Raw genomic sequence first — 27,171 nt, forward strand, 5'->3', positions numbered from 1 at the left:
CATTAAATGGGGGTGGAGCAAAGGAGGGAGCCATAAACTAATGCAGGTAGAATGACACGAAAAACAACCTCTAAAACCCAAAATCTTATATTAGAATATTTACATACATTTCTAAGAGTGTGGAGAAGGATATGAAGGATACATATCCATGTTTTATCATCTCAGTGAATGAGAGTAATCCTAAGCAGGCTGGGAGGAAATTTTATAAAGGTCTTACTTATATAATACATTTTTAGATTATTTTGTTACAATATATACTAAGGTCATTTTTTTAAAGTTTTAAGAATATTACTTTAAAAAATACTAGATTATTTAGAGATCTAGGAAAATAAAGTTTTGTTAATTTTGCATTCCAATTTAATTTTTCAAGAAGAAAGAAATCAACTAGCCTACATGCATGCCATGTATTTCAATGAAATAAATTCTAAACTAAATAAACAGAAATGATACGTCATTTATATATGTAATTAAGTTTCTTCCTTTTAAAGCAATCTCTTATTTGAGTACGCCATGAGGAAAGGAAGAGAGAATATAACAAGATTCCACATACTTTTGTGCCTTTCAGCTATAGTACACAACAATGTAACATTTAGTTTCTGATTCTAATTATCCTAAAATATTAATATTTACCTTTTTATCAGTAGCTTGAAGTTCTTCAAAAACCTTTTCTAAGGTCCAACTTTTGAAACAAAAATCAAGAAAACGGATAAAGTTTAACATTAATTTATAATATGAAAAAGACTATAGAATAAAACTTCAGAGCATACTACAAATCCTCATGGTAGAAAACAAACCAATAGACTCACTTTGCTTCCAAATATTCTCTAGGGAGTTCTTCAGTTTCATCCAGAGTCATTACTGATGTCCTGATCTCCTGTTCAACCAGACTGTCCACCATCACCCTGAAGTAGGCCCACACTGTATCCTCCCAGGTGTCACAGACTGGAAGCAGCTTCACCCCGTTCCAAAACAGCAACATGCAGACACAGTCAACAAAAAAAAGGAAAAGCAGTGGAACTTCTTGATATGAACTATAAAGTCACTATAATAACATAAAACATATGGATTATAAGCTATTATCCAAATAACCCTGTGTCTCCAACTTCTCCCCAAACCACTTTTTGGTGGAGGGGCACAGTGGGCAGCATGTGGGACCTTAGTTCTCACATGGAAAGAGAGGGATGGAACCAGTAGCCCCTACAGTGGAAGCGCAGTCTTAACCACCAGACCATCAGGGAGATACCTCAAGCCACATCTTCTAAGAAGTCTGGACTCTTATAGCATCAATTTTCCATGCTGATAGAAGATGGTGTTTCAACTAATTAAAATAACATCCCTCAAAATAGCTATAAAATGTAGGGGATAGAGGGAGTTGCGAGAAGCACACGTACGTGAGATAATTCTAACAGTCATACTGTGCCTTAGGGGTACATTTATGGATAAAGCTATAGTTGCAAAAGTTATAAATGTGTATTGTAATTAAATTTACAATTCTGAGAAACTGAAGTCTGACTGCACAGATTAAAACATGGGATACATCAAATTAAGTAGCTCAAGTTACCATCTATTTCATAATAATCTTATCATCGCTATTCTTAGAAACTAGCTTAAGCTTATATGATTACTATATTAGAATATTTCATTCAGCCGATTCCATTCCATAGGAAAAAAGAATTATTAAAATACATTGCATACCTGCTTGAGATTCCCACTTAGAGCTGCATAAATTGCTCTCTCATATCTATTAAAAAGCTCCTGAAATACAATGAATATAAATAAAATTGAACTACTGTTTATCTCAGTTTGTCATTTTTTTTCACAATCTGGAATTCTGCAGTATCTTCTAAACTGAACTTATTTGGTCCCGAACAGTTTCTAAACTTTAGTAAAAGATCTACTGGGGGACTAAGAAGGAAGGATCCCTTAGTTTGATGTAGTCAATACTGAAATCGTCCAGAAAAGTCAAACAGCTAAATTTCAAATACAGAGTGAAAGCAGATTCAACTCTAATGGATGCTTTGATTATTTTATAGTCAAATTTTATTCCAGATAGAATCCGCATAGACGTTTTCTCCTATACAATTGCTAAATACCTAACACTACCTGAAACTGATCTAAGAACATCAAACAAGGCCCTTGGAGCCTGACATGTACCAGTTTGCATCAAATTCCTAAGCAGAATTAATTATTTTCACCAAATTATCCCATTTTACTTTTGGATTCTATTAATGACATTTCCTGTTTTCTCATCATCCAAACAAGAGTCTTCAGAGACTCTCACTACATAATTGAGTCTTCCTCTGCCTTGTTTCCAGTTTCGGCTCCTGACCATTTTTTGTTTCTTTCTTTTCTACTCGCCATATTAACCTAGGACAGGCCCTTATTTCTTAGTGTCTGAATAATTCTGATAGGCTTCTAACTGGTTTCTCAGTCTTTAGTTCATTCAATTTTAAGCCTATTTTCCACTGCCATGCTAATCTTCTTAAAGTACTGCTGTCACACACCCTCAAGGTTTTGATGGTTCACTACTATCTATGGTACAAAGTTCCCATTCCTTGGAGCAGCAATTGAGGACCACCACTGCCTACTCTTAATGCTTTGCAGTCATCTTCCCATTACAGTCAGTTCTGCTATAGTGCTTGTTTTGAAAATGTGAATTTGTTCCAATGCAATTGATTTATCAAGGAACAATTTGAACATAATACAAACGTCCCATTTCTTTATGCACAATTTCATCCACAAGAAACACTGGTTGAATACAGGAAACAACACCTAACTGAACCAACCCACTTAGAAATACACAAAACTGACCTGCCTCAAACATCTACCAGCCCCCTGGGCTCTCCACGTGTGTGTTAAATTAAATCCCTTTGCATCAATTGTTACAATTTTGTTTGACTTCAGATAGCCTCCTTCTATCACTTCTCCGTAACTCACAAGCTGCAACCCTCAGATATCCAGTACCACAAGCAAACTCCAGTTCTTTTTTAAGGTAAACTGCCATATTTATTGCAGTTACTTATGTATTTCCTGTTAATTTAACAGAGTGAAACTGTGTGGTTTTTATTAAGTTTTTATCTTTTTAAGCATTACTGATGGTTTTTGATACTGTGCTCATAACTCCATTTTCCCTCAAAGCTCTGGATTTTCTGCACCATTTGTCCTGCTGCAATGACTGCTAGGAATGCATAGGTCATGTCACAACAGAACTGACAATATTTCCTTTCGTGAGCTTTCTGTTCCAACCTGATAGGCCTACCTTCCCTTGAGTTTTTCCCATCTAGGCATCCTATCTAGAATTCCCTCCTGTTTATCAGGACCAACAACTCAAATTTCTAAAAGATCAATTCAGTTCTCTCTTGGGAACCCAGCCCAGTGCTTATACAGTGACTTCATTTGCTACTTTTTTTTTGCCTTATTTCAGCACTTAACTCTTAGTACTCAGTGTCTGAATGTGAAAGTGAAGTCGCTCAGTCATGTCCAACTCTTTGTGACCCCATGGACTGTAGCCCACCAAGCTCCTCCGTCCATGGGATTCTCCAGGCAAGAATACTAGAGTGGGTTGCCATTTCCTTCTCCAGGGGATCTTCTCGACCCAGGGATCGAACCCAGGTCTCCCACATTGCAGGCAGATGCTTTAACCTCCGAGCCTCTGATTAATAAAGCCTACCCTATTCTTCAGTCTGATTGAAAGTTCTAAAAAACAGGAACTTTAGTTCTTAACTACTCTCAAAATTCCACAGCATTTTCAGCAGGTCTTCAGTGTATTAAAAGTAAAAATCAGTATCAGTAAATATTTTATTAAATCTTACATCTTCTGCCATTCTCCAACAACTTATTTTCCAAATGCATCTATATGGATTCCCTTCAACAGGTTCTAATTCTGTTCCTATAAAACAGTAAAAGAAATAAAGTTTACAGTTTAAAATGAGATCTTACTTCAATAATTTCTAAAAACAAAAGCTATACTTCACAAAATTGCTATTTAGAGTTAAATATATCCCAACTCTTAGAATAAAATCTATTAAAATACCTCCATTAACATTGGGGTCATGATAGAGTTTCCAGCCTTCAAGTGTTGCAGCTCTCCAAGCCTGGCCACAGCGTTTGCAGAGTCGCTGTGCCTTTAGAAACAAGAAAAAGAGCGGTTGGCCATATAACCAATGCAGTACCAAAGAAATACGTGTGCTTTGTAGAAAAATATATGTGATTTAACAAAGGACTAGGTAACTTATGGCACAGATGTCACAAAGGATGGTGTGGACAAATTAGTGATGGCATTTCACATATGCATGTCTTTCTGTGGTCCCTCCCTATCTTTCTTTCCCTAATAATCCCTTTGCTCTTTGATTTTGGGCTCACCACTAGGTGCTCATGGTGCCCGCAAGCATTTAATTCTGCTAAAGACAAATGGGTTATAGAGGCTGATGACCCCTGATTTATGTAAAAATAGTTAAGTCTCTATAATGACAAGGGTGCTGTTGCTCATTCAGGCCATGAACATGATAAGTCTTTATGCTGAATGTGACCAATCAGATGCACCTGATGTACCACTGAGTAAAGACACATGTTTGTTGGTCCAGAATCTCTTCAGGAACCATCTCTCCCCCATTTAGTCACATGATTTGAGTAGATCATATGATTCCACCTCTGAACTCAACCATTAGGCATGTGATCTAACAAGAATCACTCCTAGGACTCTTGCCAGAGATACTGGGAAAGAGACAGTCCTTTTGCTGGGGTTGCTCGCTTGCAGGAAGATATAAGGATGGAGCTGCTGGTGGCTGTTACTGACACAAATGGCTCCTTGAGAATGAAATCACTGAGAGGATGGCAGAGTTAAGAGCCTGGACAGTATCTAATGACATCTTCTGAGTCCCTGGATCCTGCCAGATATAACCCTCTACACTTCTCTGTTCCAGGAACCAATCAATTCCCTGCTTGTAAGTAATGAGTTAGGTTTCTGTCATTTGAACCTACAGAATCTGATTAATACAACCAGTTAAAAAGCATCATACTCCAAACATATATTGAATGTATGGCTCATAAAAGTTATAAAAGCTATAATTAAAGCTATAATGTAGCAACATGGAAAAATATTTTTAAAATATTTGATATGTTATCTGAAAAAAGGCAGGACAAAATCTGAAGCAGAATCTTAAAAACATCTGTCTAAGTGAAATTAGCTAGACACAAACGAGCAAATATTATATGATTCCACTTACATCATAGCTAAAATAGGCAAATTAACAGAGACAGAAAGTAGACTGGGTTACCAAATATTGAGGGAAAGGGAAAATGGGAAATTACTGCCTAATGACTACAGAGTTTCTGTCTGGAGTGACAAAAACGTTTTAGAAACAGACAGTAGTAATGATTGCACAACACTATGAATATACTTAATACCACTGAAATTAACATTTGAAAATGGTCAAAATAACAAATTTTGTTATACATCTTTTATATAATGAAAAAAATCAATAATGCAATATACCAAAAAACTACTGAGTTAGTCACTTGAAGTGGGTGAACGGTACAGTAAAAAGATTAAAAAAAAAAAATACCTGGAGGTATACTGTGTTTACAATTATGTTAAAAACAGGTACAAAAGAAAAAGGGTTATAAGTAAATTTTTATTTAAAACTTCACTATCTGTGATTATGCAAAAGTAGTAGGACCTTAAAAGTTTTTGTTTTTCAAGCCTCTCAGTAATGTGATTATATTTTTGTTTTCTGTTGTCAAAAATACATCCCGTTTGCCATTGTGACTCCTAAAATCCTGCACATAACTTGGCACAGTGGCTGGCCCTTAAAATATTTTCTGAACATATGTTACTTCTTTTCTTAATTAAAAAATAAGAATGACGTTTAATAATCCAAGGGTTACTACTATAAGAAATTATTTAATATATGCTGGTGGTTTGTAACAGAGAAGAACAAACAACACTTTGAACTAACATATTTCTAGCTAAAGAACATCATCTAGAGTACAGCAAAACAGGTACAACATACTATCTGCTGCCTGAAGCACCTATGCATCAGACTGTCTCATTTAAAGGAGTCCACAAAACCATTCAGTAAGCTGTGTTAATTAGATACTTCACATCCTACATGCAAGATCTTAACTATCAGAAAGGAGGTTACATTTTAAAGAGGTGAAGTTAAAAGGAAGAAGTTTGAGGGCATCATAGTCTTCAAATGCTACACAGTGTCAACTAGAAGAGCAATCAGGGTCAGATTTCTTCTTAACTCTTAAAAATCCAAACTAGAAATAATGAGGTTATGCCTAGAGTACGAAGTACAAATATGGGAAGCCAAAGCTTAACTTCTTGTAAAGAATTTTCTACCAGAGATATACAAACTAAAGTGTACTGCTTTCTGAAACAATGTGTTCTTCATCATTGAAAATGTTAGGCGTTAGACCCAGAAATATTGTGAAAAACATTAATGCATTGAGGAAGTATACTAAGTTGTCACAAAGATCCCTTCTAACTTACAGTCTGTGACTTTTTGACATTGGACAAGCAGGGTATGTATCATTTACCTCTTCTGTCATTCCAGCACGAATTAGAGTGAAAAGATATTTGAGTAATCTGACTTCATCTTCTCTATCCAGATCATCAAGTGGCATCTTCTGTCTTATGGGAGCATCAGGGTCCTACAAAAATTAATCAACTATAAATCCTTTATATACATATATAATTTAAACATCATCGAGACATGATAAACATCTCCTGAGTTTATATACTGAAGTAAACTAATTTTAGTTAGGTAACAAAGGGAATGAAAAAGCTGTAAGTGTTCCAAATAAACGTAATTGTCTGCTGCCCATTCAAAACACTCCACTGGTCCACAAAGCTGCATGCCTTAGTCAGGCAAGGCAGAGATATCACTAGCCCAGCCCAGAAACTCTAGATATTCTACTCATAATTTAAGTAGACTTGAACTCTACCCTGCTGTAGCAACTACGTGGCCAAGTTAATCCTAAGCAGAATTAGGCCTACATGGAGAATGAGCAGAGAAACTCCAGGAATCACAATGCATGCCGTGACTAGAAGGTACATAGCTGGTTCTTCCTGAGAATATATGAGAAGAGGGCCCAGTATGGGATTAAAAATACATAAAAATAAATCCATGTCCAACAAAAGAAATTTTAAAATAGATTTCTGATAAATACTGCTACCCTCTGACAGTTATTCCTAACTACCTTTCAAAATAGAAATGTGCATTTAAACACTAGGGATAACACTGGCCTCACTTCTGCGGCAAAGAGCACACATTATCTACATGATGAATTTCAGATGAAAAGCTATTTAAATGTGACTTAAAAGGAGGAAGTAAATCTTATTCCAAATGTTACTGAGTAATATGAGTATCAGTTCAAAAAATGGAATACATAATAAATCAACTGGCTACTTCCACAAATATTTTTGCAGATATAATCATTCAATTTTGGAAGATGGTTTCTTTCTGACAAATCACTTTCCATAAATTAAGGATAAATGATTTGTAGTTGTTTGTTGTGGTATAATTTTGCTACAATTTATTACAAGCACTGTCAGTAGTTACCAAATAATTTTTATCAAAATGCACTTTTGTTACAAAATAAGAGTTTTACCCATTTTTTCAGTTACTTCCTTCTCTCACTCTTTACTATAAACTTTTAGTTCACGTGCCTCCACCTATCACAAAGCTCTGTTTCGTCATTTCTACAATTATTAGACTCTCGTTTTTTCAAACCCGCTGTTACTACCATTACTCATATCCTAGAATGACTTTTTTCTAACCTCAAGCTAATTCACAAAGCTTTATTTTCTCTCCCTGCTTTCTACATAGAAGAACCTTCTCAGATCACCATCTTATATTTAGAGTTAAACCTTACTATAAGGTCAAAATTAATTTGTTTTAATGCTGGCAAATCAGGAATACTTTCTACATTCTCTTTAACAATTTACAATCCATAGGCCACAGATGGGCTCAATACATGCCATTAAATTCAAATGCAACTTAGTACTTTTTAAGAGTTAAACAGTATATGCCGTCCTTCAGAAATCTAAAACAAAGATCCAAGAAAAGAAAATACTCAGTCTTTAAGAAAATCCAATACAATATTGTAAAGTAATTAGCCTTCAATTAAAATAAATAAATTTATATTAAAAAAAAAAGAAAATCATTTAACTTTGAGGGCAACTTTCATTTCAAAGAACACTTACCAATTCAGTGACAAGAGGACGGACACTTCCTATATAAGAAGATAGCTGCCGCTGTTTCAAGGTATGCAGAGTATTTTCCCTGAAAATATACGTACAACTTCTTTTGAGAAGAACAATTTGTATACGTCTACTTAAAGAATCAAGTCAAGTCACAGTAAGAGTACCAACTCAGAAAAAGCATGAAAATACACTAAATACAAAAGGGCATTTTAGCTCAGATGACTAACAATGTTGAACATTTTTTCATGATATATTGACCATTTATTTACCTGCTTTTGTAAGGTATCTGTTCAGATCTTTGTCTTTTTTATTGGGTTATCTCTTTGTTACAAGTTGGAGTTCTTTATCAACTACAGGTTCTTTATGATTCTTCCAATCTGTGGCTTGCCACCAATTCATTTTCTCAATTATGCCTTTTAATAAGAAGTTTTAATTTTGGTAAAGTCAAATCACTCTTTCCCTATTATTGCTTTCTGTGACAATCACTTATTCTCCAAGTCACAAAAATGTCCTCTTCTATTTTCCTCTAAAAAGCTTTAAGTTTTAGCTTTTACAACTGGGATTATGATCCATCTTGAATTAACTACTGGGTACAGTGAAAAGGGGCCTTCCCAGGTGGTGCTAGTGGTAAAGAACCCATCTGGCAATGCAGGTTAGACCTAACAGATGCAGGTTCGATGCTTGGGTCAGGAAGATCCCCTGGAGGAGGGCACGACAACCCACTTCCATAGTCTTGCCTGGAGAATGCCATGGACAGAGAAGCCTGGCAGGCTACAGTCCACAGGGTCATACATAGTCAGACACGACTGAAGCAACTTAGTATGCACACATGGTGCAAGGGAGGTATCAAGGTTAATCTTTGTTCACACAGATACGCAGTTTTCTCTGTACGGTTTGTTCAAAGAACATTTCTTTCCATCCCGGGCTGCTTTGATGCCTTACTAAAAATCAAATGACCATGTATGTGTGGCTTTGTTTTAGGATTCTCTACTTTTATTGATTGGAAAAAAAAAAAGGAGACCAACAGGTTAAAAACTTGCAAAAATCTTAACAGACATTTTAACTTAAAAATTTTTGTTTCTGGGACTTCTCTGGTGGCTCAGTGGCTAAGACTCCACACTCTCAATGCAGGGGGCGGGCCTGGGTTCAATCCCTGGTCATGGAACTAGAATCCACATGCCACACAGTTAAACAAGCATTTTTAAAATTTTTTCTGAAAATGGAAATTTCTTTCAGAAAAGTCAACAAGAATCAAGATTTAAGATTTAAAAAATATATATATTTGGTAGCATTAAGTTTTCTAGTTAAGCAGAAAAAAAATTGATTTGCAGACTTTATACACGTTACTGAATTCAAAGGCAAACTAAACATTTCTTTTTTATATTATTTTTTATTGGAGCATAGTTGCTTTACAATATTGTGTGAGTGTCTGCTGTACAGCAAAGTAAATCAGCTATATGTGTACATATATCCCCTTTTTTGAGTTCCTTCCCATTTAGTGAACTTTTTTCTTTAACTCTTGAAATAAATTGTCCCTTTAACGTGGGGGTTGCTTTCTGGTTTCAAGGTTTTAACAATAAATTAGAAGCATTGCAGAATGTAGGGAAAAGGGGAAAAAAAGACACACAAAAGTAGCTAGAAACACAGAATTCTCTTGATGATCAAACTATGATTATTAGGAAAATGAGCGCCTGACAACATGATCATGTCATTCTTTCATTCTCGAGGCTTCCTATCACATTTAGGATAAAGTTCCAAACCCTTATTTCGGGTGACTGTCAAAGTCCTATATTAGTTGGCTCTCTTCAATCTCATTAACTACTATTCTTTTTCTTTGTTGTGTTCACACTGGCCTTCAGCACAAATACTTTACGTTCTTAAAGCCTCTGCAGTTCCTGCTCTTGCCCAGAGCACTTGTCACTCAAGTTTTGTATGCCTGACCTCCATTTATTTCTTAAAAGCCTCTTACTCTTACTACCTATAACCTTACTTCCCTAAAGAGGCTTTCCTTGGTCACCTCTTCTACTTAAATCCCATTATTATCCTCTATCTATCAACTCTTGATTCCTTTTTCTTTCAAAGCTATTAACACCTAACAGGATATATGTATGTATTTGCTGTCTAACTCTTACAGCAAGAACTGAATAAATGGTTGTTGAAAGGTGAATAAACAAAATCAACATTAAGTGACTTCAGGAATAAAAGTTCAGTGACTTACCAATATACTGATTTTGCATAAAATTCAATATTATCGGAAAAATCTCCAATCTCATCTTTGGCAATGCTTTCTAACCAATCTACCACCAGCTAGGGAAGGGGGTAAAAAAAAAAGCATTAACTATAAATTTTGTTAAGGATTTTATTTGAAGTAGTACTACTCCTACAATTAAAAAAAGTTTCTAATTCAAAAAATACCAAGTAATAACTTTTTCTACCACTAGTTTTAGTTTTTAAAGATGTATAAATATTATGGCAAAAGAAATTTTCTAAAGGAATAATACAGTTTTTAATAGGCTATTCCTATAAATGCTAGGGCTATTATTTGAAGACCAAAAAACAAGGTGCTTACTTCCTTTTAATTATAAATTAAAAGATGAAAAAGAAAAAAAATCTAAGGAAAAAGTTTAAAATCTAAAAAACTTCATTTTTTAATGTCATTTACCTTTTCTCCATATTTCGCCCCCAAAATGTAAAACCTCTAGTCATACCTGACTTTGTCGGACAAGTGAATCTCTCTGAAACAATGCTTCCACAACTGCTTTTTCACTCGCATTAAGAGCCTATTCAAAAAATTTGATGGAAAAAAAGAAAAGGTGCTCAAGAAACATTATCTCAACAGAATGGTAAAAGAGAATAACTATTTTAAGACAGCAAATCTGTATATTCACCTTTGAAAATTTTTTATAAATAAATTTCAAACTGCTAGATCAATGAGCAGCTGCTCTTACTTGACATTTTAATTCTTGGTTACACTTAAAGTTTTTAAGTTCTGTTTCTCCAGAGATGTTGTTTTAGAGAACAATAAAACAAACATAAAACAAAATGAAGCAATTCACAATAAAGGGCAGGATGCAGTCATGAGGCATATTAGGAAATTAACATTTAAAAATTTTTAAATCTTTTCATTCTAAAGTTGATAGATGATAAAACTTAGGAATAATCCAAGGTTCTAAAGACTGACTTAGACAACTTGATATAAATATTAACAAGTTAAATCAAGCAATACAGTAAAAGTGTAACACACAACGACCAAATCTATTAATTAATTCATCTTATTCATGGTTCAAGAAAGAGAGATACACATGAATCTTGCGAACACGTATGTGTGCTCAGCTGTGTCCAACTGTTTGTGACGCCATGGACAGTAAACCCGCCAGGCTCCTGTCCATGGGATTTTCCAGGCAAGAATACTGGAGTCGGTAGACATTCCCTTCTCCAGGAGATTTTGATAGATGCCAAAATGCCATTTGATAAAAATATCCTTGTAAATTAGAAATAAAAGAATATTTTGCCAATGTAATGGAGTATCTATTAATAGTTGAAGCCTATAGCAAATATACTTAACTGTAAAGAGAGACACTCCTTTTAGAATCCAGAAGATGGAAAAAATTAGAATTGCTGCAATTACTCAAATTTACTGTTAAAGTTCTAGCTAATATATAAAACCAGAAAAAGCACTAAGTAGTTAAAAATATGGAAAAAGAGTCACAGTCATCACTATTTGTAGATTAACAGGAATGCCTACCTAGAATAGTATGATAACGAAAAACTATTAAAACGTGTAAGTGAGTTCAATAAATAGTCAAATATAAGATAAATAATCTTCCAAGATGTGTATCTCACTAGCTGGGAATGAAATAAGTATTTGTAGAATAAATAAATTAAAAGATTGAAAAAATATTTTTAAATATCAAGTGAAAAAGCAAGTTAACAAACGTGGTTGAAATCATTTATTATAAAATAAAAGTATCATAGTTGCTTTAAACATAGGTTACTTTTTGTAATAAGAACACAAAAACAATTAAACCCTAAAAGAGCACCTGGTCTTTATGGTTTCAAAGGCATATTTTTACCAAGGTTTCAAAGGCATATTTTTACCAAGGATTCAAAGAACAGGTTAATTACTATAATTTTCAAACAAAGCACACACACGCGTGCACACATACACACACACACACAAAGATGGAAGATGTATGAACTTGTTCTGCAGAGGTGGCACAATCCTAGGCACTAGAACTAGATATGAAAAAGTCACTAAAAAAGAAAATATATTTGGGAAACTTCTAAAAAAAAGCAGCTAATAAAATTTAGTAGCATATTTAAGAATACATCATGACTCAAACTTTATTCTGTTTGAGGATAGTTCAACATTAGAAGAACTATTAATGCAAACCATTATGCTAATAAATTAAAACAGTTATCTATAGGACTTCTCTGGTGGTCCAGTGGTTAAGAATCTACCTGTCAATGCAAGGGACACAGGTTTGATCCCTGGTCTGGGAAGATTCCACATGCCAAGGAAAACTAATCCCATGAACTTTAGAGACCATGCCCTGCAACCAGGGAAAACCCATGCAGCAACAAGACACAGTGCAGCCAAAAATAAATTTAAAACAGGTATCTACAGAAGATAAAAAGCATTTGACTGCAACTCTTAGCTAGCTAGGAGAAAAAAAAAATTCTTATTCTTCACTAAAACAAAATCATTCTTATCAAAAGTCAAATATAAGAAAGGAATACCTGCTATCATTGATATACTTGTATGGGAGTTCTTAGTCCATGATATAAGGCAAGTAAGAGGAATAACAGACTATGGACTTCCTTGGTGGTACAGTGGATAGGAATCTTCCTGAGAATGCAAGGAACATGGATTTGATCCCTGGTCCAGGAAGACTGCACATGCTGTGGGGCAACCAAGCCCATGTGCCGCAACTATTAAGCCTGAGCGCTAGAGCTCCCATGCTGCAACCACAGAGCCTGTGTACCCCAACTACTGAAGCCCACTGGCCTATAGCCCGTACTCCACAACAAGAGAAGCCACAGCAATGAGAAGCCCATGACTGCAACCAAGAGTAGCCCTCGCTCACTGCAACTAGAGAAAGCCAACGCACAGAAAGGAAGACTCAGCACAGTCAAAAAAAAATAGAAACTAAAAATAAAGAGTAAAACTTTCCTTTAAAATATAACAGAGTAGAAGGATTAAAAGAAATTCATTATTAGTAGATGATTTCTGCCAACAGGGAAAACCCAATAAAATCAAATTTAAAACTTACTGGAGCAAATGAGAGGTCCAAAAGACGGTCAAATATGAGCTTTACATGTAAATCATTAGAAAATGTAATAGGAAAGGAAAGTCATTCTCAACAGGATTAATGTAAATCCTTTATAAATGACTTTTATGAAGAGCACAAATCTATGTAATCTATAAAAGATCTAAATAATTAGAGATGCCATATTCATGAATAGGAAAATCCAACATAGTTAAGACGTCAGGTCTTCCCAAATTAATATACAGATTCAATATTATTTCAATAAATTTCCCAAAAGGACTTTTTAAAAAGGAAATGAAAAAGTTTATCTGGGAAAACGTGTGCAAAAATAACCCCAAATGTTTTTTAAAATGAAGAGAAGACTTACCCTACAAAATAGCAAAACTCCTGAGCTACAGTGACTCAGTTGTGTAGTACTGGTTTGCAAATAGAGCAACCAAAACAAAAAAGATCTATGTATAAATATGATAGGGCTTCCCTGGTAGCTCAGCTGGTAAAGAATCCGCCTGCAATGCAGGAGATCCCAGTTTGATTCCTGGGTCGGGAAGATCCACTGGAGAAGGGATAGGCTACCCACTCCAGTATTCTTGGGCTTCCCTGGTGGCTCAGCTGGTAAAGAATCTACCTGCAACGCAGGAGATCTGGGTTTGATCCGGGATTGGGAAGATCCTCTGGAGAAGGGAACAGCTACCTACTCCAGTAGTCTAGCCTGGAGAATTCCATGGACTGTATAGACCATGGGGTCACACAGAGTCAGACACGACTGAGCAACTTTCATTTTCATAAATATGATAAAGGGTGTCAGGATAAATGGATATCTGTTGGGAAAAAGTTAAATCTCTTCCTCCCTTCACAAACAATCTGGATGAATTAACTTCTTGTATAGGGAAAAAAACTTCATGTAGAAGAAAACTGAGAATAATTTTCACATGGGTAAGGCCAGCCTTCCTTAATAAGATACAGTGAATGATAAAGGAAAGCAGGATGGATGTTGATCAGTTAAAGACAGAAATGCCTGCTTGACAAAGACCCCTGAAACAAAGCTGAAAGACAAGTGACAGAAAGACTATCTTTACCATGTTGAGGAAAGAAAAAGGAAGTAATGAACGGACAAGTGAGCAAAGAATAGAATTCATACAATATAAACACTTCAGAATGAAAACACTCCATCTTACTAATGATTAATGATATGCATATTAAAATGAGGTACTTCCCCTCCAACTGGCAAAATCAAATGATTGATAGCAGAGCAAACATTTTCACATACTATGACAGTGTGAACTAGTACATTTCATTAGGAAGGCAACACGACAATCTCTCAAACTTTGTTCCAATGATTTCACTTCCAGAAATATAGGAAATCCTCAAATATGTAGGTAAGTGCGAATGTTCATTGCATTGATTACTATAAGAAAAATTCTGGGGACAATTTAAGTATGTCCAGCAGAATGTCTGAAAAAAACTATGGTACATTTATACTTGGCATACTATGAAAAAATAAGGTTAACTTATATGAACTGACATGAAAAAAACTAAAAAATATTGATGAATAATAAAAACTCTCAGTGGACTTTCCTGGGGGATGAGCATTCGCCTGCCAATGCAGGGGACACAGGTTAAACGCAGGAAGATTCCGCATGCCACAGAGAAACTAAGACCCTGGGCTGACCCTACTGAGCCCGTGGACTAAACTACTGAAGCCCATGCACTCAGAACCTGCACTTCTCAACAAGAAAAGTGACCACAGTGAGAAGCCTGCTCACCAAACTAGAGGGAGCCCACACAAAGCAATGAAGACCCAGTGCAGCCAAAAATATAATGAATTTTTTTTAATTTAAATTAAAAAAATAAAAACTCTCAGTATAATGTATAAATGAGAACATACTATATGGTAAAAAAGAAAAAAAAAAAAAAGAGAATACCCCCTTCCCCCCGCCCAAACCATCCCTGCCAAACGAAAGCCAGGAAGACTCAACAAAAGCTACTGACATAATTCCTAAGAAAAATGATGAAAGTTTTGGCTTAAGTGGTGGCAACAGAAACAAGATGAGAGATTAGAATTGCAACAGAAGAGACAGAGTCAGCAAAGTCTGATACATGACGTGCAGTTGTTTCTGAGATGAGGCAGAGACCAGTCTAGACCCTGGCTACTCAAAGTGCAGTTTACAGACCAACTACACCAGCACCATTGGGAGCTTGTTAAAAATGCAGACTCGTAGGCCCACCCCAGACCTACCTAATCAGAATCTGCACGTTAACAAGATCCCCAGGTGACATGTGCACAGCAAAGTTTGAGAAGTGCTGGCTTAGGGAATGTTCACTGGTCATGGTGCTATCCACTGAAAAACAAGAGTGGGTTTGACTTTTGACAAGTTGGAGTTATGGTACTTGAAAATTATTTTGCTTTAAAAGAAAAAAAGAAATACATTTGACCCAGGAACAATGCAAGGGTTAGTCAGGGTTATCGATCCTCCTTGTACTCGAAAATCCAAATATAATTTTACAGTTGGTTCTCTATACTGCTGGTTTCCTCTGTATTGGAGGTTCTGCACCTGAGAATTCAACCAACTGCAGACTGCCTAATACGGTAGTATGCATTTAGTGGGGGAAAAAAACAATCTGCATACTAAGTGGACCCATGTTGTTCAAGAGTTAACTGTAGAAGGTGCTGACTTCTGAAGGGGGGCCAAGTGGCTAGGTTCCCACAGGTCTGCTGGGAGTGAAGAAAACTATGAGAAGACGATTTATAGAATGAGACAGAGTCGGGTGACTCATTCCCTTCAGGCTCTATCTTCTCTCTGCTTGGAGTCTCTAGGAGAGGACAAAATACATTCAGCACTGCAAACAAGTCTGCACAATTTAACAACCTGACTAACACCTGGTGTGCTGCAGTCCACGGGGTTGCAAAGAGTCGGACACGACTTGGCGACTGAACAACAACTAATACCTTTACTAGGAACCAAATCACTGCAACACCCCACCCAAATTGCACTAAAAAACAGGCTTCTGCTCAATGGCCTAAGGGACGGCTCCTTCAAATTTCCTAGAAATGCAATGTTTCAAGTCAAGTGAGACACACCCTTCACCATCTTAGAGGGTACTTGGTCTGAAGGAAGGCATTTTTAGAACACGGTGATTGCTCTTCCCAAGATTTAACTAAATATTTCAAAATGACATTCTAAACTTGATCTTAAAAAAACACCCATAAAACTTCTGTGTATATATATGTATAGATGCAAAGAAAATGTCTGGTAGGATACATACTAAATTGTTAGATTGAACAGTACAAAGGATAAAACAGAAATTACACCTTTCACTCTACAGTGTACATCAGTTTTGCTTATTGTATCTTTTATTTCCTTGTAAAATTTTAAAAATGGAGAAACTCTAGATGGAGGGTCAAAAATCAAATTCTACTATAAAAACCATTTAAATTTTTAAGCATTTATAAAGGAAAAAACAATACAAAACTTACAGTAATTGCAAACATACTTTCATCTTCTAATGCAGACTGTATTCGGTCTCTGGGGAAAAACAACACAAAATGAAAAAGCCGTATTTCACAAGAGTAAATGAAATCACCATTAAGCTAATACATGCACAAACCTGCATTCCATCTGGGGTAACTTAGCCAACATGCTTTAAAAACAAGAAATCAAGTAGTAAATGCCTTCTGACTCTAATATTGACAAAAATAGTTTTTACTAAAAATAAACACAATACAAAGTCTTTGATGGCCACCTACTAAGGCATAAACTTAACTTTTCAATTCAACGTTTTCACATGGCCAAAATGAAAAAATACGACTTTCTCTTGAGGTATTCTCACTGGGATAAGAAAGCAACAGAATGAGGGCCTAAACCAAGGAGCATCTAAGAAAAATTTGGTTACCTTCTCTCAGACGTCTACATTATATAAAGTGTGTCTGCCACTTTTTTCCTTAATCTATCTTCTTCTAAATATTGCTGTGTTTTTAACACTTTCCTTAAATCTTTACAAATATCCAATTCGTGGTAGTTACCAACTTTATGATTTAATATTCCCCTCTTTCCTCCTAACTCACCTCTGACAACTAAAGGCATTAGACATGATAAGCATCATAAAATGGCAGAACCTATTTCCAAACACACCTCATTCTAACTTCTAAGTTAATCGCCAGTTTATTTCTGAGTCCTACACAACTTTACCTATACAAAGAAGCCAGCAGCCTCCATGTGACCATCTCCTGTTGAAGAAGCCAGAGCATACTGGCTGTTTTTGAAAACTTCTGAAGTCCAGGTGTTGCTCGGCTCACTATTTTATTCAATATATTTACCTGAATTAAAGACACAAATGTAAAAAGGTTTTCTGTAATTCTGAGTCACAATTTTGTATTCTTCAAGTACATAGTGCCAGAAGTACAAATTTACATTACAAATTTTTCCTGTCTATTGCCTTTTTAAATTAAATGTAATATAACATTCCCACTAGAAAGGGCCTTACTTTGAAGTAAGGTGTGTCTAGGTGAGTGTGTATGTAAAAGTTTAACATACTCTAGATTTCAGATTCAACAGTAACAGCCATGAGTACATTTTTCTCCCTGTAGATCAACCCAGAAGATAGCTAAATCTAACCTATGCTTGGTAAAATCATATATCATGAACCAACAGAGCAGAATGAACATTAAAAATAAGATACTTCCAAATTATCTGAAAAATTTATACCATATAAAAAAAATTAAGAAAAATTCTCCTACTGGTACAAAGACTTTTATACCAGTCTTTTCCTAAGACTCCTTTTCCTATTTGGAACCAGTCTGTTGTTCCATGTCCAGTTCTAACTGTTGCTTCCTGACCTGCATACAGACTTCTCAAGAGGTAGGTCAGGTGATCTGGTATTCCCATCTCTTTCAGAATTTTCCACAGTTTGTTGTGATCCGCACAGTCAAAGGCTTTGGCATAGTCAATAAAGCAGTTTTTCTGGAACTCTTTTGCTTTTTCGATGATCCAACGGATGTTGGCAATTTGATCTCTGGTTCCTCTGCCTTTTCTAAAACCAGCTTGAACATCTGGAAGTTCACAGTTCACGTACTACTGAAGCCTGGCTTGGAGAATTTTGAGCATTACTTTACTAGCATGTGAGATGAGTGTAATTGTGTGGTAGTTTGAGCATTCTTTGGCATTGCCTTTCTCTGGGATTGGAATGAACACTGACCTCTTCCAGTCCTGTGGCCACTGCTGACTTTTCCAAATTTGCTGGCATATTGAGTGCAGCACTTCCACAGCATCATCTTTCAGGATTTAATATAGCTCAAGTGGAATTCCATCACCTCCACTAGCTTTGTTTGTAGTGATGTTCCCTAAGGCCCACTTGACTTCACATTCCAGGATGTCTGGCTCTAGGTGAGTGATCACACCTCTGTGATTATCTGGGTCATGAACATCTTTTTTGTACAGTTCTTTGGTGTATTCTTGCCATCTCTTCTTAATATCTTGTTTCTGTTAGGTCCATACCATTTCTGTCCATTATTGTGCTCATCTTTGCATGAAATGTTCCTTCGGTATCTCTAATTTTCTTGAAGAGATCTCTAGTCTTTCCCATTCTATTGTTTTCCTCTATTTCTTTGCACTGATTGCTGAGGAAGGCTTTCTTATCTCTCCTTGCTATTCTTTGGAACTTGGCTTTGGAACCCATTCAGATGCTTATATCTTTCCTTTTCTCCTTTGCTTTTGGCTTCTCTGCTCATAGCTATTTGTAAGGCCTCCTCAGATAGCCATTTTGCTCTTTTGCATTTCTTTTTCTTGGGGATGGTCTTGATCCCTGTCTCCTATACAATGTCACAAACCTCTGTCCATAGTTCATCAGGCACTCTATCAGATCTAGTCCCTTAAATCTATTTCTCACTTCCACTGTATAATCATAAGGGGTTTGATTCAGGTCATATGTGAATGGTCTAGTGGTTTTCCCTACTTTCTTCATTTTAAGTCTGAATTTGGCAATAATGAGTTCATGATCTGAGCCACAGTCAGCTCTCAGTCTTGTTTTTGCTGACTGTATACAGCTTCTCCATCTGTGGCTGCAAAGAATATAATCAATCTGATTTTGGTGTTGACCATTTGGTGAAGTCCATGTGTAGAGTCTTCTCTTGTGTTGTTGGAAGAGGGTGTTTGCTATGACCACTGCATTCTCTTGGTGAAACTCATTAGCCTTTGCCCTGCTTCATTCTGTACTCCAAGATCAAATCTGCCTGTTACTCCAGGTGTTTCTTGATTTAAATGCTCAAAAAAGGTTGGCTATTACTATTATTTCAATTATTCTTGAAGCTGTTTTCCTTTTCTTTAAAATAGACAACTTTCTGAGCAGTTTTAGATTCACAGCAAAACTGAATAAAATACGGCGAGTTCTCATTACTTTCTGCCCCATATGTATACACACTTTCCCCCCACTATCAGTATCCAGTACCTGACTGGTACATCTGTTACAATCAATGAAACTACACTGACATGTCATTACTACCCAATGTCCATAATTTACAGAAGGGTTCACTCTTGGTGCTGTACATTCTATGGGTTTTGACAAATGTATAACGATGTACCCATCATATAATATCATTATAATCTGCTCAGTCTCGTACAACTCTTTGCAACCCAGTGGACTGTAGCCCACCAGCCTCCTCCATCCCTGGAATTTTCCAGGCAAGAATGCTGGAATGGTTTACCATCTCCTACAAATCCTACTTCTACTTCTTAAATATCACTCCCCTAAAACTCTACTGTGCTTCACTTTCTATCCTTATCTCTCCTTGAGCTCTGGCAACTGCTGATCTTTTTATTCTCTGTAAGTTTTCCCTTTTCCAACATATCATACAGTTGGAATCATGCCACATGTACCTTTGCATATCAGCTTCTTTCACTTAGTGATATACATTCAGGGTCCATCCTCAGCTCTTTATGGCTTGATAGTTCATTACTTTTAAGAGCTGTGTAATATTCCACAGACTGGATGAACCACAGTTGACTTACCCATTCTCTTACTAAAGGACATCTTGATTGGTTCCAAATTCAGATTACTATGAATAAAGCTGCTATAAACATCTATGCATAAGCTTTTATGTGGACATAAATTTTTTCAATCTTTGGGGTAAATATCAAAGAGTATGAATGTTGGATTATATGGCAAGAGTATGTTTACTTTTCTAAGAAACTGAGAGATTATGGTCCAAAGTGCTATCATTTTGCATCCCTAAAAATAATAAATGGGAATTCATGTTACACATCTTTGTCAGCATTTGGTTTTGTTAGTGTTTCAGATTTTGGTTATTCTAACAGGTGTATAGTAGCATCTTGTTTTAATTTGCAACTCCCTAATGACACATGGTATATTTAAAAAAATTTTTTTCAATCTTCACTTTATATTGGAGTAGAGTTGATGTACAATGTTGTGTTGATATTTAATATCTTTTCATATACTTATTTGCCATCTGCAGATCTTCTTTGATGAGGTATCTGTTTATATGTTTTGTCCATTTTTTAATTGGTTGTTCATTTTCTTATGGTTGAGTTTTAAGTTCTTGGTATACTTTGGGTTTTCCTTTGTCAAAGTTGCAAAATCCTTAAAAGAAATACTATAAGATTCTCAATGTGTAAAAAGTAGATCTGCTCTGGCTGACTTTCTATCTATCTCTAAGACATCCTCCTTAAATACAGGAAGGAAATTCACAAGCTAAGTTCAGAAAAAACTTGATTACTGAAGTCTGACCAACAATGAAGTCAAACAACTTACCTGACTACTACAAATGTTCTCATACTCTTCTACAAGGTCAAAAACAGTAGTTGAAGAGTGTTTCAAGAAAGATTGCAGGAAATCAGAAAACATACTCATGGATGCTAGAACACAATAAACAGAAGAGGAACAGACAAATTAAGTGACATACTTCCAAGTCATTCTGTTTGTTTGAAAACTTAAAACAGCTCTAAATCTTTCTTGAAACTACTGTGTTTTTAAAAATACATAATTGTGGTAAAATACACATAACTAAATTTATAATTTTAACCATTTTTAAGTGTTCAGTGGCAGAAAGTACATTCACAGAGCTGTGCCACAATAACCACCATCCGACCACAGAACTCTTTGCTTTTTGCAAACCTAAAACCCCAGAGAGCCAAGGCAATTCTGAGAAAGAACAAAGCTGGAGGCATCACACTTCCTGATATCACATTATACAACAAAGGCTAGTATTCAAAACAGTACTGGCATAAACACAGACACAGAAATCAATGGAACAGAATAAAGAATCCAGAAATAAACTCCTACATATATAGTCAAGAAATATTTGACAAGGGAGCCATGAATACTGAATGGAGAAAGAACAGTTTCTTTAAATAAACAGTGCCAAGGAAACTGGAAAATCACATGCAGAAAACCAAAACTGGATCCCTATCTCACAACTCATAAAACTGAACTTGAAATGGATTAAAGACTTAAATGATGACTTTCCTGGTGGTCAAGTGGTTAAGAATCTGCCTGCCAATGGAGGGGATAGGGATTCAATCCCTGGTCGGGAAAAAATCCATGCCTCGGGACAACTAAGGCTGTGCATCACAGCTACTGAGTCTGCACTCTGGAGCCCGTGTGCTGCAACGATTGAACCCTTGAGCCCTAGAGCCCATGCTCTGCAACAAGCAAAGCCATTGAAATGAGAAGCCCACACATCGGATCTCGAGTGTAGCCCCAGCTTCCCACAAGTAGAGAAAGCCCATGAGGAGCAATGAAGACTAAGCACAGCCAACACTTGGAGAAAAAAAAAAAATTATATGAAACTTGAAACTGTACAACGCTTAGAAAAAAAACATAGGGAAAAGCTTCCTGACACCTGTCTTGAGAATAATTTTTGGATATGACACCAAAAGCACAAGCAACAAAAAAAAGCAAAAGATCAACAAGTGGGACTATTATCAACTAAAAAGCTCTGCACAGCAAAAGATACAGTCAACAAAATGAACTGGCAACCGACGGAATGAGAGAAAATATCTGCAAACCATGTATCTGATAAAAAGTTAATCTTCAAAATATATGAAGAATTCATAAAAAAATCAATACGATTTAAAAATGGGCAGAGGAACTGAACAGACATTTCTCCAAAGATGACATACAAATAGCTAACACATACATGAAAAGATGCTCAACAACACTAATCAGCAGGGAAATACAAATCAAAACCACACGGAGATATCACCACACATGTGTAAGAACAAGTATCACCAATCAATAAGACTAGAAATGGCAAGTGTTGGTGAAGATGCAGAGAAAAGGGAACATTTGTGCACTACTGGTGAGAACGTAAATTAGTTTAGCCACTATGGCAAACAGTATGAAGGTTTCTTAAAAAATTAAAAATAGAACTACCAAATGATCTAGCAATACCACTTCTGGGTATATATTCAAAGGGAATGAAAACAGGCTAACAAAAAGGTATATATAGGAACTTCCCTATAAATACAGTGGTACAGTGGATGGGAATCTGTCTGCCAATGAAGGAGACACAGGTTGATCCCTTGTCTGGGAAGATTCCACATGCCGTGGAGCAACTAAATCCGTGAGCCACAACTACTGAAGCCAATGTACCTACAGCCTGTGCTCCACAACAAGAGAAGCGTTGCAACGAGAAGCCCGTGCACTGCAATGAACAGTAGTCCCAACTCCCTTGCCCCAACTACAGAAAGCCTGCACACAGCAATGAAGACCCAGTACAACCAAAAATAATAAATAAAAAGAAAAGGCAGTTGTACTCTCATTTTCAATGTGGCATTGTTCACCACAGCCAAGATAGGGAAACAACCCAAGTATCCATCACCAGATAAATAGAAAAGTGGGCTGTATGTGTATACACACTCATACACACATACACATATATATATGTGTGTATGTGTGTGTGTGTGTGTGTGTGTGTGTGTATATATAGGCCTGCCCTGGTGACTCAGAGGTAAAGAATCTGCCTGCTCATGCAGGAGACATGGATTCGATCCCTGGGTCAGGAAAATCCCCTGGAGAAAGAAATGACAACCCATTCCAGTATTCTTGCCTGGGAAACTGCACAGAGCAGCTGGGCGGGCTATAGTCTATGAGGTCACAAAGAGTTGGGCATGACTTAGCGACTAAACAACAACATATTAATACATACATAAACACATACACACACAAAACCAGAATATTTTTCAGCCATGAGAAAGTGATGTTATTTGCAACAGGATAGACCCTGGATAAACCCTGAAGGCATTAAGTAAAATAAATCTAATAGCTAACAGAGAGATAAATACTGTACTGTATCACTCATGAGCAATCTAAAAAAGCCAAAATCAAAGAACCAGAGCCTGGAACGGTGGTTTCCAGGGTCTGGAGGATAAGGGAATTGTGAGATGTTGGTTCAAGTGTACACATTTGCAGCGGGCAGATGAATAAATTCTGAAAATCCAATGCACACAGCATTGTTATAGTCAATAAATCTGCACTACATAGTTCAAAGTTGCTAAGAGATGAGATCTTAAATGTTCTTATCACAGAAATGATAATTATATAATGTGAAAGTATCATGGAGGCGTTAGCTAACACTAATAATCGTACTACAATATGCAAGTATATCAAAGCAATATGTCATACACCTTAAACTTACAGAATGTCAATTTCAAAAAAAGAAAGAAAACAAAAAACCCTAACACTGTAACTCTCCATTCTCCCTTGTCCCTAGACCTTTGCAATCATTATTCCACTTTCTATGTCTATGAGTTCGACTACTCTAGGTGTCTCATGTAAGTGAAATTTGGTCCCTATGCTACTGGCTTATTTCATCAGGCATGAAGTCCTCAAAGTTCATTCATGTTGTAGCATGTGTCTGAATTATATCCCACTAAAAAGTATTTATCATATTTTATCCTTTATCCATCAATGGGATTTGGGTTCCTTCTATCTTTTGTTCACAGGGCTATGAACGAGGAAATACAAATCCCTTTAAAATCTGGTTTTCACTTCTTTTGGAATATACCCAGAGGTCGTGTCCAACTCTTTGTGACCCCATGGACTACACAGTCCATGGAATTCTCCAGGCCAGAACACTGGAGTGGGGAGCCTTTCCCTTCTCCAGGGGATCTTCCCAACCCAGGGATCGAACCCAGGTCTCCTGTATTGAGAGACCGGATTCAATACAGGAGACCGGATTCTTTACCAGCTGAGCCCCAAGGGAAACCCATACCCAGAGGTAGAACTGCTAAGTCATAAGGTAATTCTATGTTTAATTTTTTGAGGAACGACCATATTGTTTGCCACAGTACTGCACCATTTCACATTCCCACCACCAACACACAAGAGTTCCAATTTTCCCACATCCTTGCCAACATTTACCATTTCCTGTTTATTTGGGTTTTTGTTCGTTTGTTTTTGAGAGTAGCCATCTTAATGGGTGTGAGGTGCTGTCTCATTGTAGTTTTGATTTGCATTTCCTTAATGATTACTACATCCATCCAGTGCTCAGTTGTGTCCAACTCTTTGTGATTCCCTAGACTACAGCCCACCAGGCTCCTCTGTCCCTGGGATTTCCCAGGTAAGAATACTGGAGTGGGTTGCCATTTCCTTCTTCAGGGCACCTTCCCGACTCAGGGGCTGAATCTCCATCTCATGCACTGCACTCTTTACCACTTGAGCTATACTGAGCAAATTTTCATGTGCATAATAGCTACTTCTGTATCTTCTTTGGAGAAATATCTATACAAGTTATCTGTCCACTTTTTAGTTGGATTGTCTTCTGCTACTGTTGAGTTGTAGTTCTTTTTATATACTGAATATTAATTTTTCGACTTGCAAATATATTCTGACATTCTGTGGCCTTTTTACTCTATTGACGGTATTTTCTGACCCAAATTTTGATGTAGTCCAACTTATCTATTTAGTCTTCTGTCACCTATAAGTCTTTTAAGATTCCAAAGATATATTAGTTATTAGTCTGTCAACAATTACTACAAAAACATGAGCCAAATTTTAAAACACCTGAATTATATTTTAAGTACACCATAACAAAGTAATTGGGAAAGTTATAGCATATCCTAAAATGGCATGCTTTATTCAGGGAAAATATATACACCCTACTATAATATTGTATATCTAAGGCCTCAGCCATGGTTCATACTAAACATGAAATTCTTATATTTTATATATTAAGTACAAAGCATTTTTGAATTACTCAATATTTGAATGCTTATCACTGGCATATACTACAAAGAAGTAGTAGTCACTACATTGTTAAGAGAAGGGTGCTGAAATCAAACTACTCAGTTTTAAATCCTGGTGCCATCACTTCTTAGCCAGGTAAGCTCAAACAGGTTACTTAATATATCTGAGCAGCTGTTTCCTTTCCACAAAAATGAAATAGTTATTGTATTTATTTAATGGACCATGAAATGCGTTAATGTGCATCCTGCTGCTACTGCTAAGTCACTTCAGTCGTGTCCGACTCTGTGCGACCCCACAGACGGCAGCCCACCAGGCTCCCCCGTCTCTGGGATTCTCCAGGCAAGAACACTGGAGCGGATTGCCATTTCCTTCTCCAATGATGAAAGTGAAAAGTGTAAGCAAAGCCGCTCAGTCGTGTCCAACTCGCAGCGACCCCAGGGACTGCAGCACCAGGCTCCTCCGTCCATGGCATTTTCCAGGCAAAAGTACTGGAGTGGGGTGCCACTGCCTTCTCCAAACGTGCATACAGTGGTAAGCATACTGACAAGCACTCATATATGCTAGTCTATAATGATAAATTAACGAAGAATCTATGTCATAATGTGCAGGTATAAGCACACTAAAAGCAAATGCTTTTTTCCAAAAGGGAATGGTAATAACCAGCCTAAAGTCAGAATGGTCACAATACTATTTGAAGAAACAGCATTAGCATTCAGGCCAAAACAAAACATGTCAACAATGTCAGATAAAAATTAAACAAAAAGAGAAGCTCTCTCAACAGCACAAGTTTGGAAAGAATAAAAGCATTAGCGACTAGTCTAATAACCTAACAGGGAGCTATTTACACTGAAAAGATTAAATGGCAGGATGCTGCTCCAACTGAGAACTAAGGTGAGGTTCTCAACCTTCTAGAGTTACTACTGGGTTGGCCAAAAATTCCACTGAAAAACCCAAACAAATTTGGCTAACCCATTATCATCAAGTGGCACAGCCATTACCGTAACTAATAAGCATAACAAAAAATATTTTTAAATATTCAGGAATAGGAGATGATTTCCTTGATGTTAGTAAAATGACAAACTACTGTGTTATAAACAAAGACCAAAGCTATTTTACCAGCTTCTCCAGGATCATCCTCTCGTAACATTACAGCACTGAGGGTAACGTCCTCTGTTACACTGTGGGGCTCTGCATTTGAGAACAGCCCTGCACGCTGTGATGAGAAAGCAGTGGCCCAGTTACTGTCATCCAGGTTAGTCACCTAAAAGATAAAGGAGATACAGAAAAGTAATGTAGTTATTGGCACTGAGTGAATAAAGACTTTAATACTATTAACATTTTTTTTAAAAAAGTATGTGTTTTTCACTTTTAAAAGATAGCCACATGATTATTTTGTTAAGGATATTATGGCTGTGTTTTCTTCTTTGCACTACTCCATTCTTTTATGCTCTAGTGAAAGTGTTAGTCACTCAGTTGTGTCCAATTCTTCAT

At 36.5% G+C, this 27,171-nt stretch overlaps 1 protein-coding gene across 2 annotated transcripts in view; it reads right to left on the reverse strand.

Moving 5' to 3' along the window:
- The window catches only part of NUP107 (nucleoporin 107), a 47,351-nt gene that overhangs the window by 15,315 nt on the left and 4,865 nt on the right, over nt 1-27,171 (reverse strand). The window contains exons 5-17 of one of the 2 annotated variants that reach the window (XM_052641153.1): nt 26,797-26,941; nt 21,244-21,347; nt 17,670-17,797; nt 16,958-17,006; nt 10,921-10,992; nt 10,431-10,519; nt 8,213-8,291; nt 6,544-6,657; nt 4,034-4,124; nt 3,813-3,889; nt 1,696-1,755; nt 807-952; nt 631-679 (exon numbers count right to left, since the gene is read on the reverse strand). In XM_052641153.1, the coding sequence (XP_052497113.1) occupies nt 631-679; nt 807-952; nt 1,696-1,755; nt 3,813-3,889; nt 4,034-4,124; nt 6,544-6,657; nt 8,213-8,291; nt 10,431-10,519; nt 10,921-10,992; nt 16,958-17,006; nt 17,670-17,797; nt 21,244-21,347; nt 26,797-26,941 (1,203 nt within the window). The remainder of the gene's footprint in view (nt 1-630; nt 680-806; nt 953-1,695; nt 1,756-3,812; nt 3,890-4,033; nt 4,125-6,543; nt 6,658-8,212; nt 8,292-10,430; nt 10,520-10,920; nt 10,993-16,957; nt 17,007-17,669; nt 17,798-21,243; nt 21,348-26,796; nt 26,942-27,171) is intronic. The other variant, XM_052641154.1, reaches the window with a different exon arrangement.

Source organism: Budorcas taxicolor, chromosome 5 (assembly GCF_023091745.1).
Source record: "Budorcas taxicolor isolate Tak-1 chromosome 5, Takin1.1, whole genome shotgun sequence".
Lineage (NCBI taxonomy): Eukaryota > Metazoa > Chordata > Mammalia > Artiodactyla > Bovidae > Budorcas > Budorcas taxicolor.